Source organism: Hyperoodon ampullatus, assembly GCF_949752795.1.
Source record: "Hyperoodon ampullatus genome assembly, chromosome: 8".
NCBI classification, from domain to species: domain Eukaryota; kingdom Metazoa; phylum Chordata; class Mammalia; order Artiodactyla; family Ziphiidae; genus Hyperoodon; species Hyperoodon ampullatus.
The window spans coordinates 23578469-23595181 of NC_136921.1; the positions used below are offsets into that span (position 1 = coordinate 23578469).

A 16713-nucleotide genomic window follows, 5' to 3' on the forward strand; every position below is an offset into this window, starting at 1 on the left:
AACTCTGGAAACTCAATAATACAGAAACAAAAACCCAACTTTAAAAAAGTGGCAAAAGATTCGAACAGACATTTCTCTAAAGCAGATATACAGATGGAAAATTAGCATATGAAAAGATGCTCAACATCACTAGCCATTAGAAAAATGCAATTTAAAACCATAATAGAATAATAATACACTTCTATTAGAGTAGCCAAAATTAAACAGGACTGATGATCCCAAGCACTGGTGACAGGTACAGGAATAGGCATTCTCACACATTTTTGATGGAAATTTCAAATAATACAGCCACTCTGAAATAGTTTGGCATTAAAGAAAAAATTGTGAAATATACACATACCATATGATCTAGTATTCCACTTCTAGGTATTTTCACAATAGAAAATAAAGCATATATCCATAAAAAGACTTGTGCGAGAATGTTTGACAGCTTTATTTGTAATAATCAAAAACTGGAAACAGTCCAATGTCCATCAACAAGTGAATGGATAAATTATATGGTGGTATATCTATATAATTGGGTACCATTCAGAAATAAAGAAGAAATGAATTAGGATACACGCTACATGAATGAATTTCAAAATAATCATGCTGAATGAAAGAATTCAGACAAGAGAGTACATATTGAACAATTACATGTATACCAAGTTCTAAGAAATGCAAATTTATGTATAATGACAGAAAGCAGAACAGAGGTTGCCTGGGTTGGGATGGGGCAGAGAAGAGCTAAAGGGAAGGATTACAAAGGAACATGAGGAAAGTTTTGGGAGTGATAGGTATGGGCACTTTCCCAACTATAATAATAGTTTCACAGGTATACATATGTCAAAACATCAAATTGTACACTTAAAAAATGTGGAGTTCATTTTATGTCAATTAGACCTTGACACAGCTATTTAAAGGGATTAAAATATTCTTAAATATATTTATGACTTATAAAATGTTAATTGTTTTTGTAACTTAAATTCAGAAAATAATTTACTTGAAACAATCACTTCATAGTAGATCAGTGTCTCACATTGCCTTTCCTTTCATTACGGTGCCTTCCTTAGTGACTTTTGCTGCCTTTAAAAATCAGTTGAATTTCGTTCTCAATGATCACGGCTTTGTTATTAAGAAATCTCTTTGGGTGTGACCATTCTTGACAGCTTACCTTGAATATCATCCTCCTGGTATGTCCCGCCTACATCACTTCTAGGCCCTGGGGGACCTGCATTTGCCCCTATTGGGGTTTACCATTCCTGGATCCTCTCCAACCTAAGTGCCCTTGCTTTGACTCCAGGGCATTTTGTGTCTAACCCTTCCTTTCCAGCCTTGTCTTACTTCTTGTCCTGGTATAACATTATCTCCGATACCACTGACTAACAATTATTCACCTTTTACTCCCCTAGCTTCCCCCAACACACACATCCTTTATTTGAAAGAGAACAGACTCCCTAACAGACACCTGTGAAGAAGTCCATGGTTCTCAAACTTTGAGCATCAGAATCACCTAGAAGCCTTGTTAAGGCACAGAATGTTGGGTCCCACTCCCAAAATTTCTGATTCTGTAGATTTGGGATGGGCTCAGACATGTGCATTTCTGACTAGTTTCTAGATAATGGTGATGTTGCTGGCCCAGGGCTACTTTGAGAACAAGTGGTTAGACACTATGGCTTTGAAGTTGGATAGAGCATGGTTCAAATCCCAGCTGTATATCGGATGGTAATTTATATACTTTAGTCTCAGTTTTCTCCCCTGCAATAAATGAAAGCTAGTGCTACTCTTAGTTGTTAGGTTAATTATTAGTATTAGATCAGTCATTGAGGAAACATGAAAAAGGCAACTATTTCCCTCAACATGCACCATCAGCAGACATGTCGGTTCATTTCAACCTCCCAGCGTTCATGGCTCCCTCTCTCACCCTAAAGGCACCTGTGTCAGGCGTTCTCTCTTGCTCTGGTACAGTACCTTCCTACGGTTTCCCTGTTATCCCGGGTTTACTCTTCCCCACATTTAAACTAACTGGGCCTATGTTTGATGATCTAGTCATCTGGTAAACCCAAGAAAAATATATGTAACTTAATTGGTGTCATTAATACCTGATGTACTAGCTATTTTTCTCAAGTTTTTAGTGACATTAATTACGAAAATTTAAAAAATAAAAGAAATTATGAGCATGAAAGTATGTATGAATGTGTATGTGGACATGTACATTGGCGGGCTAGAAGGGGCACTATTTTTGATGGGTTGAACAGCTTTCAGTACATCTCAGATGACATTGCATGGTGGCTGATTACTTCACTGAGCTTAGGAATCTGACTATTGCATTTACTGGGAGTTAAAACAGAATCCAGTTAAGTTTTTTGCCATCCACCTGGCTTGAGAGGCTCGCGTGCCCTCCTCTACACTGCAGTTTTCTTCCTTTGCTGCTGCTTACTGTCATCTATCTCCATTCTTAAAGAAATCATCAAATCAAATCAAAGTGGGTAGGATAAAACAGACACTGAGAATCCCACATCTTCAAACAGGCCATCAGCCCCTGGTGCCCTGCATCTTACCTCTGTTTTAAATCCCAACACAGAAAGATGGAATGAACAGGCTTTTAAGATTTGGATACAACACTGCCAACTATTTTGTTATTTAATATTGTTGGAAACTAACTGAGCTTAGCCTTCCAGAAGGCAGGTATGTGGCTCTATGGACCTTTCTGCAGAATGCATAAAAGTGATGGGTGAAAGGAGGAGAAGACTCAGGCCTGGCTAGTTACTACCTGGAGCAGCAGCAGCATTACTGGCTGCTCTTTGCCATCACCTTGTACAAATGAAGCTAGTGTAAGCAAGATAAGTATGCATGCAGGAACTTCCCATTTCCTTTTTCTCAATTGAGGGGCAACCAACCATAAATATGTTTCAAAAGAGGTTTAACATTTCTGAGGGTTTGATTTGAAGCAGCTCAGAGCTACATTTAAACATCAGAGGTCTTACTGCAAGGGCTTCCTACCTCAGCCTCAGCCATCCTTAGAGAGTTTCCCAATCACTAGATGCCAGAAAAGATATTGGTTAGCAAGTTTCCTTTGTCCCTGTTTTATGCCACATTTCTGATATCTTTTTCGGTTGCACAGTTTGATTTCTAAAATGAAATATTATTCCCTGCAATCAGTTCTCCCTCTGCCCTGATATCAAGTCCCATTTTCTGACTCCCTTTACCAAATGCTGACAAATCACATGTCAATGCTCGAGGCTTCCTTAACTTGTAAATAGTCCAATCCCTATTGTTAGATGAAATATATCATTGTAGATAATACTGGCTAAAACATTACATTAATTTTGCACTGAAGTGACTCATAGGTTACATGCAGTCATTTCTTAAGAAACAGAAGTTAGGTGTCCCTAGCAAGGTTATAAAGCAGTAAAATATCAAGCTGACACAGTTTCCCCTGGAAACCAGTCTGTCTCTACTAGATCACCTTGATATGCCTCCTATCAATATATGTACCACTAATCCTAGTGGTAAATTAAAGCAAACTTAATTAGGAAAAAAATCTGATAAGCACCCTCCTTCCCACCACACGATGCCTCCTAAGCTCTCCATTTGAAAGCTCTTCTCTGTGAAATAGAAGACAGACTTTTCAAAAGAGAAGCTAAAAGAACTCAAAGAATCAATTTTCTTATTTAATTTTGGCTCTTCCAAAGGCACAATACAGGTGTGCACTCATTCATTTATTCACAAACATACATTTGCACCTACAATGTGTTGTAGGTAGTAGGAATACAACAGTGAACAAAAGAGACAAAAATCTTTGCACGAACTTTATACTTCTGTGAACAGGGGAGACAAGCAACTAAATAAGTAAAATATATACAATTCAGGTGGCAGTAGGTGTGACGGAGAACTAAAAATCAGAGGCCAGGACTGGAAAGTGGTGACTTGGGGTGTTACCTCTCAGCTCATAGCACCATATGGAGATCAGAGTCCTGGGGATGAGGGGTGACTTGGTGGTCCTGGGCTCCTGGTGGGGTCTGAGCTAAGCAGGGAGAAATCAGCCCTAAGTGTCTCAAGCCCAACGATGAGGATGAGGCTGTGACTGCTGGCCAGGGAGGTGTTAGGATCTTTTCAAGAGGACCCAGAATTCTGGATCCCGTCTTTACCAGTGACGTGGGATATAGAATCCCAAGAAGTTTGGTCTTATCTGTAAGAAAGGGAATCTGTGCCTCTGAGACGAGTCTGTTAGATGCTCTTGCTTCAGACCTCTGAAACTTCTGAGGAAGATAGAGCAATACCTTCCTCGAGGCCCCCCAGGCTCATCTTGCCCAGTGCTTTAGAAGACACTCAAAGCAAAGCAGGTCAAGGAACACAACTTGCATGGCAACCTTGTTTTGTTTTAGTCTGACTGCACAAGGTTTACATTAGTAATTAGTGAAGGGGAAAAGGGGTGCCGGTGGATGGACATGGCTTTTCCTGCATCTGAAAAGCCTGAGTTTCTACATGGCAAAGACATGACTTAAAGGAGGGAATGCAACTTCCTAACGCGTCTACCTAAGGAAGGAGGTTTGGATGAAGGGAAACTCTGCCTTACTTTGTGCCTTCATCATCGGTAGTGACCCATTGGTCTCTGGGTGCCTCTGAGAGCTACACGGATGCCTGGACTGTGTGAGCAAGAGCTTGGGGGTCATTATGGAACGGCAGCCCCATATCCCTGACGCAAGCAGTTGTGTTGCTCCCTCAGGGAGGCTTTCCCATGGCCAACGACTCAAGCCTCCCTTAGATAAGACTTGGCAAGACCAAATGCCTTGGCTTTCCCGTCAGACCCCACCCCATTCAATTAACTCTTAGAATCAAATCCAACTCCTAAGGATTGTACAAATGAAGCTAGTGTAAGCAAAATAAGTATGCATGCAAGAACTTCCCATTTCCCTTTTCTCATTTCAGGGGCATCCAACTATAAATATGTTAGTGATCCCAGTTGCCCTTTTGCCATTATCCACAGTTCAGAGGTGTTTTATTAGAGATTACTGTATACAATCCTAGAAGTCAGCACTATTCTATAAAAACATAGGTGAAGAGAGGCTCAAGAATAAGAGAGAAGGTGGGGTTAAGAATAGAAATGCATGGGCAGTTTGGGGAGATTTATTCAACCCTCTGCCAACCTACTGTTTTTGAACTAGATTATCTGTGAGGTTATCTGAATGTGTAAGAATGAGACATTCAGTACATGTGTGCGCATTACCCTTCTTCAGGGCCCGTAGGCTCCCTTTGGGGTGGTGCACTGAACATCAGAGTACTACGTGGTATTGGAAGGTGTGAGGTCTACTTCTTAACATGTCTCTTCTCAACTAGGAGTGTGTGCTTTGTGGGAGGACCAGACCCAACGTTCTAGATGATTACATAGGGAAAAAGTAGTCCCTAAGCATTTTCTATATGTTGAGGAGAAAAAAGAGAAAACTTCTCATTTTTGCAGATGTTGGCCTTCTTCCCTTCATTTTCTGAAGGACTGGGGGGACCCGATAATTAAGTAGAGATGCAATTAGCAGGAAATGAATGTGGCATTAATTTTCATTGTGTCAACTTTGTCAAATAATCTTTTTGAAATCTAATTTGCTGATGAATTGAGAAGGAATCCTGTTGGTTTAAGACAACATAAAAATATTTCCTTTCATACTTTGGAGGAAGCTTTATGAAAGCAATAGGAAATTGTGGCTCATTAAAAGAGCTATTTATAATTACTCTGTTTTGACATCTACTTTATACGAATATGATAATTCTGACTTTCAGTTATGAAGTCAATGAAATGCAGGCTTTGAAATTGCCCTTCATAGGGTATGCTTTCATCACAAACTATTTCAGGGCTCTGTAGCCAATGGATATGTGCAAGTGCCAGAAAATTTTTCATCTTCAGTGTGCTTGTTTAATGTCTGTGTTTCATTTGTTACTAATTGTCTCCCTAAGAGGAAGTGAGAAAATATCAAATTAAGGTGAAAGACTTGCATCTAATTTTCAAACTTAAAAGGCTGAGTTTGCAAAATATCTTCATGAAAATGTAAATGCATAGACTTAAGTGAATACTTTAACAATTACCCTAATAGGTACATAAAATGGGCAATGATGTTTTCCAAATTCTTTACAAAGAATCTCACAGTTAAAGGATTTGAAAGTCAAGTGGTAGAATTATTAGTTGGTTAATTAACTATAGAGTACAAATTATAACAAGGAATCAGTGCAATTTCTAATAAATGGCATGTCATTGCTTATTAAATCATAAAAATAGAAAAATTTTTACATTATCTTTTTAAAGAATTTTTCTATTTTCTCCTTTATTTTTTATTTTATTTTATTTTTATTTTTTTATGTTTTAGAGTGAGACTGTTACAGTGATCTTAGTTGCAGTTCTGCCTCTGGCTATCTACACCTAGAAAGCCAGGCCCTCTTACCAGAAAACCTGTACTTGAATCAGCCACAGATGCTGTGTCTCAAAATTTGGCATGAGCCTGTGGGTGATTGTGCTTGGGGGGGGGCAGTCTGTTAATTCTGTTTATACTTTTCCAGTCTATCTGAATTCAACTCCAAGTGAGTTTATTTATTTATTTATTTTTAATTTTTATTTATTTATTTATAGCTGTGTTGGGTCTTCGTTTCTGTGCGAGGGCTTTCTCCAGTTGTGGCAAACGGGGGCCACTCTTCATCGCGGTGCACGGGCCTCTGACTATCGCGGCCTCTCTTGTTGCGGAGCACAGACTCCAGATGCGCAGGCTCAGTAATTGTGGCTCACGGGCCCAGTTGCTCCGCGGCATGTGGGATCTTCCCAGATCAGGGCTCGAACCCGTGTCCCCTGCATTGGCAGGCAGATTCTCAACCACTGCGCCACCAGGGAAGCCCTCTATTTTCTCCTTTAAATAGTAATTTTAAATCACAGGGATGACGCAGATTTGTTGTAGGAAATTTAGAAACTAGGGGCTAGCAAAGGGAAAAAAGGTAATCATTCATTAGGCTACTACTATTCAGAGTTACGTGCCATTAACATTTTGAAGTATTTTCTTCCAGTGTTTTTCTATACATACATTTTCTTTTTAACAAAATTATTTTTAAAATAGTGCTTTCTGGCCTACTAGTTTAATAATATACTCTGAACATGAATTTTTTTTTGTTTTTTTTGTGGAGATATCCTTAATTTTTTTCCATGACATCGTTTGTAATAATTTTTTAGTAGTTAGTCCATGTAGATATACTATGGTTTTTTAAACAACCTCCTTATTGTCAAATATTTAGCTTTCAGGTTTTCCAAGATTTTGCTATTATAAACAACTCTGTAATAAATACCTCTCTATATAACATGTTTATATTCTTATCTGATTATTTATTTTTGATCAATTTCTAGAAGTCACATTGCTGGATCAAAGGTCTGCACACTTTTACTGCCCTTCAGAGAAGATATATTGGTTTACACTCTCATCAGTAGTGCTTGAGAGTGCCTGTTGCATCTTACCTTTCCAAAGTTAATTTATTAAGAAATTTAAGGATAAAATTATATGTTATCTAATTTGAATTTGAATTTTTCCTTTTATAAATTCTTTATTTGCATTTATGTTTAGGAAGACCATCCTGATCCTAAGAGTAAGTTAATGTTTACGTTAAAAACAAATCCCTTGGGCTTCCCTGGTGGCGCAGTGGTTGAGAGTCCGCCTGCCGATGCAGGGGACGCGGGTTCGTGCCCCGGTACGGGAAGATCCCACATGCCGTGGAGCGGCTGGGCCCGTGAGCCATGGCCGCTGAGCCTGTGCATCCGGAGCCTGTGCTCTGCAACGGGAGAGGCCACAGCAGTGAGAGGCCCGCGTACCGGAAAAAAACAAAACAAAACAAAAAAAACCAAATCCCTTTATGATCTCACTTTTTAGATTTAGATCTTTAATCCAACTGATAGTTACTTTTGTATAATGGGTAATACCGGAATGTAATTTCACTTTTGTAAAAAATGATTAACCTTTACTTTTAGAATAACACATTCTTTCATCAGACACTTGGATGTCACCTTAATTGTATGCTAGATTGTGATACAAATGTGAATTACTTTCTGATTTTCTGTTCTATTTATCGACTTATTTTTGTTCCACTATCACACTGTTTAAAACTATTATACCTTTACATATTATTTTAATATATCTGGTAGATTGAATTCCCCAAACGTACCAAGTACATTCTTTTTTTTTTTAAATTTATTTATTTGTTTATTTTTGGCTGCGTTGGGTCTTCGTTGCTGCGTGGGGGCTTTCTCTAGTTCCGGTGAGCGGGGGCTACTCTTCGTTGTGGTGCATGTGCTTCTCATTGTGGTGGCTTCTCTTGTTGCGGAGCTCCAGCTCTAGGCACGTGCTGGCTTCAGTAGCTGTGGCACATGGGCTCAGCAGTTAGTTGTGGCGCACGGGGCTAGCTGCCCCGTGGCATATGGGATCTTCCCGGACCAGGGATCGAACACGCATCCCCTGCATTGGCAGGCGGATTCCCAGCCACTGCGCCACCAGGGAAGCCCACCAAGTACATTCTTTTTCATGTATTTAAATTTTCCAACTTTTGCCAACTTACAAAAGAAAATTACATTACATGGAAAATTTGATAGATTTCCATTTATCATTAGAAAAATAGCATTCTAACAAATTTCAGTTTTCACATTAGAAATCAGTTATGGCTCCTTACTATTTTAAAAAATAGTTCTTAGTAAGGTTTTGTGACTTTTTAATCTCTCTCTCTCTCTCTCTATATATATATATATATGTCTTCCACACATTAATATCTATTTTAATGTTTTAAAGTAGCCTATTATCTGTTGATTCTGAGTAGATTTCTATTAGTTTCACAGTTTTGAGCCATTTGAAGTTAGTTTAAAATGTATTATATGAGATGAAACACATAAAGGTAAATAGAAGCTAGTAAAATTATAAATCAATAAAAATATTTGAGTATTTAAAGAAAGAAATTATCTTTTTTGACTATCAACTAATAGCATGTTAAAAGGAAATTTAAATCTATAATTATTTTTTACAAATTTTCTGATTATTCTTTATTAGTAGTAAATCTGAAGTACAACATAGAAGATGAACAACATTATTTGTCATTTCACGCATCTGTAAATAGAAGTGGAATTGCTGAGATAAAAGATATATGTACTTTAATTTTGACATATATTGTCAAATTTCCTTCCATGGGGATTGTACAAATTCATACATTCACCAGTGATGTGAAAGACTGCCTGTTTTACCACAGGTATCAACAACAAAGTAGGTTATTAAATTATAGGATATTTGGCCAATCCATAAGTAAAAAACTGGCATCAAATTTTAATTTGCATTTTCCTTTTAGCAATTTTTTGTATGTTTTAGGAAATTTTGGGTTTTGTGGAATAACTTTTGAAGTTCTTTGCCCATTTTTAAGATTGAGTTGTTGATCTTTCTCCTTATTAGTTTCAAAGAGATCTTTATCTATGAGAGACATAAACCCTTTGCGATATAAGATTATTTTTCCCTTAGTTTTTAATTTGTTTACAGTGGTGTTTTGTTTGCTTTGGGGAGATTTTTTGGTCTGTTTTTAAAATCTAGCCACTTCAGGATTAAAAATCAAATGTCTAGGTTTTCTTCTTGTACTGTTTGGGAAAATAGCTTATATTTAAATCTTTGTTGAATTGAAAGTCTTCTTGAATTATGAAATAATGTAGGATTTTAAAATTATTTTTTTCAGGCAACTATCCAGTTGTCCCAACACCATTTCTTCTACAAATTAACTTTCCCCCATTGATTTGAAATGCTATTTTATCTATCATGTATCAATTTTCATATGTATGTTAGGTCTGTTTATGAAGTTTCTTATATTCCATTGATATCTCTGTGTCATGTATCAATGCCACAATTTTATTTTCATAATATACGTACCTATACATATATATATATATATATATATATATATATATATATATATATATATATATATATATATATATATATAAAGAGAGAGAGAGAGAGAGAGAGAGAGAGAGCGCTCTGTATTCTCATTTTGTACCCTGCTATATTTCTAAGTTTTTGTTATAGCAGTTTTTAGTCTATAGTCTTGGGTTTTTCAAGTATACTCTCATATAATATGCAAATGGTAGTAGTTTTGGCTCCCAATTTTTCTCCTCTGAATTCCTTCTTTTCTAATTATAGTAGCTAGTTCATATCTACAATCTGAAATTTTGAATAATAGTGGACAGCCTTGTCTTGTTCCTGACTTTATCAAGAATGCCTTTAATGTGTACCTATTAAGCATGATTCTGTCTTTTGGGGCTGAGGTAAATATATTTTATATTCAGTTAGTCTTATTTTATCAAGAGTTTTAGTCATCTTTATATATGTGTGTGTATACTTATATAGAAATAATATGATTTTCTCTTGAATTTAGTAGTAGGATAAATTATATTAATATAGAGTTCCTAATTTTGAACTATCTTTGTAAACTCCACATTGTCAGAATGCACAATTATTTTAACCAACTAAATTCTAAATTCTGTTTGCTAACACAAATATACAATCCCTTTCCCACAGTCTCTGAAAACCCAATGTCTTTTCACAATTTTGATACCAAAACTCAGCTGAGATTAAAACCTGACCTGAGACCATGGGAGACTCTATATTTATTCCATCTCCTTGGTATAATTATCATATATTTTGTAGCAGAAGGGTTCATGTGATTGATTGAAGAATGCTCCTCTAGACCCATTGGGTGATATAATATATGATCGGGGATTTTGTGTTTTAATAGATCCCCATTACTTTTTCTTAGTTTGTAATCTTTGGTTTGTATCAGTATTGTACTTCAGGAAAAAAAAGCTGTTCTTGTCTCTCCTCTGGAAGAGTTTAAATGACATTAGAATTATCTTTTCTTTATAGGTTTGGTAAAACCTTTTAACTTATAAAAAATAGTTTTTTGAAAATTCATTCAGTAAATAGGCCCATGAAATAAAAGGTTAAAGTTCTCTGCTTCTACCTTCTCACTTCTACTCCTTAATTACTCTTGTGATCACTGGATAACTGTTAAAAACTTGGCGTGTATTCTTACAGAACTTTCCCTATGCTACATACAAACATAATAAAGAAGGGTTTAAAAAATAAAAAGCAAATTTGTTAGGTTGAATAATTTTTATATTTTTTGAATATTTGTATTTTGTTTGCTAACTGCCTGTTTGTGTACTTTTCTGCTGTTTTTATTATCAATCTGTAAAGATTTAATATTTTAAAGAGATTAACTCTTGTCTCCCCTACTTTTACCTTGACACTTTTATTCCCTAAAAGTAATCATTGAATCATTGTTAATATTCTATTGTGTATCCACATTTGGCTCTTTTCCTATGTACATATAAATGTAATATCTATCTATTTAAAATTATCTATCAGTTAAAAATAAAAATGTCTTATATATCACTTAAAATGTACAAATTATATATAGAACACATTACTATATTATGTATAAAATATTTGTAATCTAGTATACACTCCTTGCTTATTTTATACAGTAGTGAAAAATGTTAGTAGGATCTTTTTAAAGGCTGCAATATATTTTCACTACTCCATTGAAGTACTATTACATTTCTCCGACCTTTATGCTCTTAAAATGCAGTGGAAATTTAGTGCATGAATGTGGGACAAAGTACAAAAAGTAGAACTGCTGACTTCAAATTTCTTAAAAGTTGTTCCAACATTTTCTCAACTCTTAGTATCTTTGCTGATTTGAGGTATCATCAATCTCAAGTTATTATCAATGTAATATTAGTATCTCATTGTTTTAATTTCTATCACCCTGATCCCTTGTGAGGTTAAGTGTATTTTCATATATTTATTAGACATTTGGTTTTCTTCTCTGAATTTTCTTTGTATACTCTTTGCCTATTTTCTTCCCTGTGGAATTATTTTTCTCTTATTTATTTCAAGGGGCTCTTTGTATATTATATGTGTCAACACAAAGCAGCGTTTTACCCAAGTGCCTTTAGAAGGCGTTGGATGGCTCTAAAGTCCTCTCTCTTATTTGTTCACTTCCCATTCCTTTGCTGTCTTCTTTCCATTTACCTTTTGGCTAGTCTATTTCCTTCTTTATTTGTATCACTACTAAACTGGAAGAGAGTAAGGGATATGAAATTAAATATTTGAACAGGGCTTATGACAACTTCAGTTTAGTTGAAAAGGATATGTAAACTCCTCACTTAATGTGCATGGACGATTTTGTGGGTTGTTCCTCTCTATTTCAATTTTCATGAAGTGACCTTTTTTCCTAACCATGAATAATGACTGACTATATATTCCAATGAAAACAGAGAACTCACTGACATACTGACAGATGAAATGTAAAAAAAAAAAAAATGCAGTTAGTCTTTTGGATGATCTAATGATCAAATACTTCACTAGTTAAATGAATGGTCAGTTACTGAATATTTGAAATATTTACATGACACTCCAAAATAGAAATATTTTCTTTAAGTCGGTGCTGTGCTAACCTATTTTTCATATTATAAAAACAAAACACCATAAAGAATATTAATTCCCATGGAAAGGACTGGAGCTGAAAGACAGGCCAAAGTAACACAATCTTGGAGGAAGAAAAACAATCTAGAAATGTTAGATCTTTCAGGAAGGCATTTGGATTGCTAGCTCATGAAGATGTATAGAGAAGGGAGAAGCAGATGCTTAATAAAATTGTTTAAAACAGTCAATTCCTATATGAATCACCATAATCATCCCCAAATAAAAAATAACTTTCCTCCTTCTCCTCCTGTTTTGTGTATGCCCAGCCATTCACATCTTTCCTTAACGTTTCTATTGTATTTTATTCAGACTAAATTAATAGACTTTTCTTGGTGCTAAACTAACTTTAATAAGAATGGAGTATTTTTAATGGCTTGGCTATATTTATTGATAACCACTGGAAAATCTTGCTTGAGGTAACCATTGAGACCAAGGAATTAAAAATTTTCTTTCTTTTTTTTTACATCATTAGAGAAATATTTTAGAAGTATAAGTTTTTATATTTATTCTTACAAATTATATTATGGAGAATAAAGAGGCTATCATTACTTATCTAGGGATCAGATTACCTTGCACTTTATAATATTAAAAATACTTATTTGTAAGGGCAATTGTTACATTTTTGTTGGTAAACTACTGTTTTCTGGGAAAACTTCATATACCTACATATATATCATTGTACTGCCTTTTTTTTTTTCTTGCTCTAATCTGAGAACAAAGATTTTGATATTAGCTGAGTACTGTTTGTGGTAGATTCTATTGCTTTAAACTTTCATTTTATATCTTTAATGTCTCTTGCTCTTGGCAAGTTATAATTCAGGAAGGCGGAAAAATCAATCAGTATGAAGAAAGAGTTTGGCAGCCAAGATAGTTTGCATTTGTGCAAACTAAAGTTTTTCAACATTTATGAAGATTTAAGAAAATATAGAAAATATTATAGGACTGTTTACAAATTAGGATCTATTGCCTCTACCTTGAATCCTGAGGGTAGATGATTATCTTCTTATTGCTTTTTTTCCAAATCTAAGAAAATAGTACAATGCTTTAAAAATAGTTTACACTATACTGGACAAATTAATCTTGTCACTTAGAATCAGATAGTCTTATCATGTGTTGGAAATTTAAGAAATTGTTCTAGTTATATTCTGTCAGAGTAAACATCTATTTCCTGCCTGGCTCTTCTGCACATGGGTCATCTGTTTCTGTTTTCTGAACTAAGAATGAGAGTCAGCAAGCATTGGGGCTCAGTCTGCTCACTCAAAAATACTGGTACGTGGTCATAAGGATTCTCCAGCAGTCCTCAATATGCTCTTCTTTGACAATGATTATACTTTACTTTTGGGGCATAAGTGACAAATTAATGGCATTTAATAATAAAAATGATAACATGTCATAATGTATTACATCCAGAATTAGTCTTTGGGCTAATTTTAATTCAAGTTAATTTTCCTTATTTAAAAAAGAAAAACGTTTGCTTGGAAATGGCAAAAGGGAACAAAAGTGGTTGTTTTGTAGTGCTTCATGAACAAAAAATTGGAAAACCTAACTAATATATTTTGTTCTCTCAACATTTTTCAGGAATACTAATGGGTTATTAATTAGTTACCCAATTAATCGAACAATTAAAGTTCATTGATTATATATTTTTGTACAAGGAAAGTTTCATTCTAGGACAGATTTCTACTCTGGCATGTGACAGAAATGAGATAATCTTGGGTGACATAAAATTCAGTGTAACTAGTTTGTTGTGGCTGATTTAACATTTGACATAGACATCAACTCTGGATATACTATTGGTTTGGGTGGGCAGTACCTAGTATGACGTGGCAGATGCATGTGTAAAACCTGTATTCTAAATATACAGTCTAGTATGTTTAATTCTCTGAGTATTCTGAGTATGTCCAGATGAGAGTTTTTAACTTTCAGTATAGTTTTGTTTACCCTAAATGTGTAACATAGCCAACCAGGGCCTTCCAGGGAAGACAAGATCCTCAAAGACCTGTTTAGACAGTTGCTTCTAGAAAAAAATGGTCTTTAGTCAAAGATTTGTCAATCCAATTTTTAAAGATTGATTAAATAGCTGATTTTTTCTTCCTTCTGTCCTTGGAGAAAATGAAAAATAACAGGTGCTCTTCTACTTTAGACTAACCATTCATATACTTTATGACAGTTAGGTCTCCCTGGAGCCTTCTCTTTTCCAGGACAAATTATGCAAACTCCTTCAGTCTGTCCTCATAGGTCCTATTCTTCAACCATTAAATCATCTTATTTTTCTTCCCTGTATCTTTTCCAGTTTCTTCAATATCCTTTTAAAAACATAAAGTCTTAAATTTGATATCTTTGCATATATTAGATCAGCTTGAACTTCAGGAGGATATTTATCTCCACCTTCTAAGTCAGAGAGATTCTCACTATGACACACGTCAGTTGGATGAGAAGGATAAGAAGAAAAAGAGAAGCCAGGTGTGCAGTAATATTAGACTCAAGAGATTTACACAATCATAAATAATAAAAACTGTGCCTGAAGAAATGTCATAAGGGTTCTTTATAAGTCATTTGAGAAGATACCAAAACACTACAAGTATTATAAAAACAATCAGAGTTGCTTGTGTTTTTTCTTTGGCTAAATAACCTGATACCTCTTTTCACTAATTATAATTCTGCAAGAGAAAAAGATTAGTAGGTGATCTCACATAATGCCAAATTCTGGACCAAAAAAATGTGTAATAGAGAAGATGAGAGTTGCTAATTCAAGGAATGTCATAGGGATTCAGCATTACAGTGACCTCAGCTTAATTAAGAGCTAGAACTACTTTTTCAAGCATATATTAATGCCAAGTGGGGACATTTGTGGAATGTTACACAGTGAAGCTTTATTTTTTGGTTGGTATATGACCAGTAGCAAGAGTGTGATTTTGACTTTGCTGATATGCTGTCCTAGGTTAATGGCATTGCATTGTCTTCTCTGCAGCATCACCTGGATTTTGGGTGATTGGCATGCCATAGTCATTTCAACCTCTCCATCCTATGATGGGGCCAAAAGGAACCCATACACTTATAAGCCAAGTTCCCCTCTATAGCAGTTACTCTGAGAGCAGTTTTCCATTGTAATAAAAACCTAGAATAAAAGCCCTAAACTTTCTAGTCTTCCTTACTTCAACTTAAGTGTATGAGTAATTGAATTCTGTAATTCTTTGATAACTTTAAGCCTAAAGTCTTATCTATGTCCAAAGCAAAATACCTGGCATTTATCCTACTCTCTATCCTGGCTTATACACTAGGAAAAGCTTCATAGCCTCCACAAGAGAGAAATTCAGTCACTATAAAAAGATGGTACTGCGTTCTTTCCAAAATTCTCCGTATAGATCAACAATAAATAATAGGGACCACAACAGAGTCAGCTTATAAGAGTTTTAATTCTCCAGATGGAAAGCTTCACGATTCACCCATTGCTGGCTTATTTTCACTTTAAGATGGGATAGAAATATTAATTGGCCATGCCCGCATTGAAAAACCACAGGCAGATCTTAGAGGGCTTTGGCATTGAATGGTGTGCAGTGGTGGAATACCTGTATTTTGTGCTAACCGCTCTTTGAAAGCTAATGCAGTACGGTCTTACCATTTTTGCAGACAGGACAACATTGTTCTGGTTCATAGACTGGGTTGACACACTCAGGAACTGCGCAGTCTGCTACAACACAGTGAACTTCATTGCTGGGCTCACAGCGACACCATTCACATGGAGAGGGCTAGGAACAAATCTAAAATTAGCCCCTTTTCTCCTATAACTTAATGCTTGCACATTCATATGCTGTCAGAAGACAAAACATCAGTGTTTATACTGGCTTTACTGTATTAACTCCATTTACCATGTGTATGATCACTCTTCCCCCATGGAAGGCCACCTGGACATCCAAGCAAAGGTGGGTTGCCATGTGCAGCTCAGGTTGCCATGAGCAACCAGAGTGCTCATGTATGACTTTTCTTATGTCTTATGTTCCTACTTTTCTAAGAAAGGTTTGGACAACAAATAATGTCACCTCCTGGTTTGGTTTCCAGATGCACTTATTGCTCTGCCTTCCTCTGGTAAACAGGAATGACACTGGAGCATGTGAAATAAGTTTTTGCCATTTTTCATTTTATTTCCTAAGAAAGAAAAGGATTACTGAGAAACAAGAAAATAGTAAATGGAGATCTGTAC

General features: G+C 35.7%; 1 protein-coding gene across 1 annotated transcript in view; it reads right to left on the reverse strand.

The window, feature by feature from the left end:
• Nucleotides 1-16713, reverse strand: part of VWC2L (von Willebrand factor C domain containing 2 like) — a gene marked incomplete at its 3' end in the record, with an annotated part of 153280 nt that overhangs the window by 114470 nt on the left and 22097 nt on the right. Inside the window, exon 2 of the mRNA XM_079710068.1 lies at nt 16132-16261. Within this exon, the coding sequence (XP_079566194.1) occupies nt 16132-16261 (130 nt within the window). The remainder of the gene's footprint in view (nt 1-16131; nt 16262-16713) is intronic.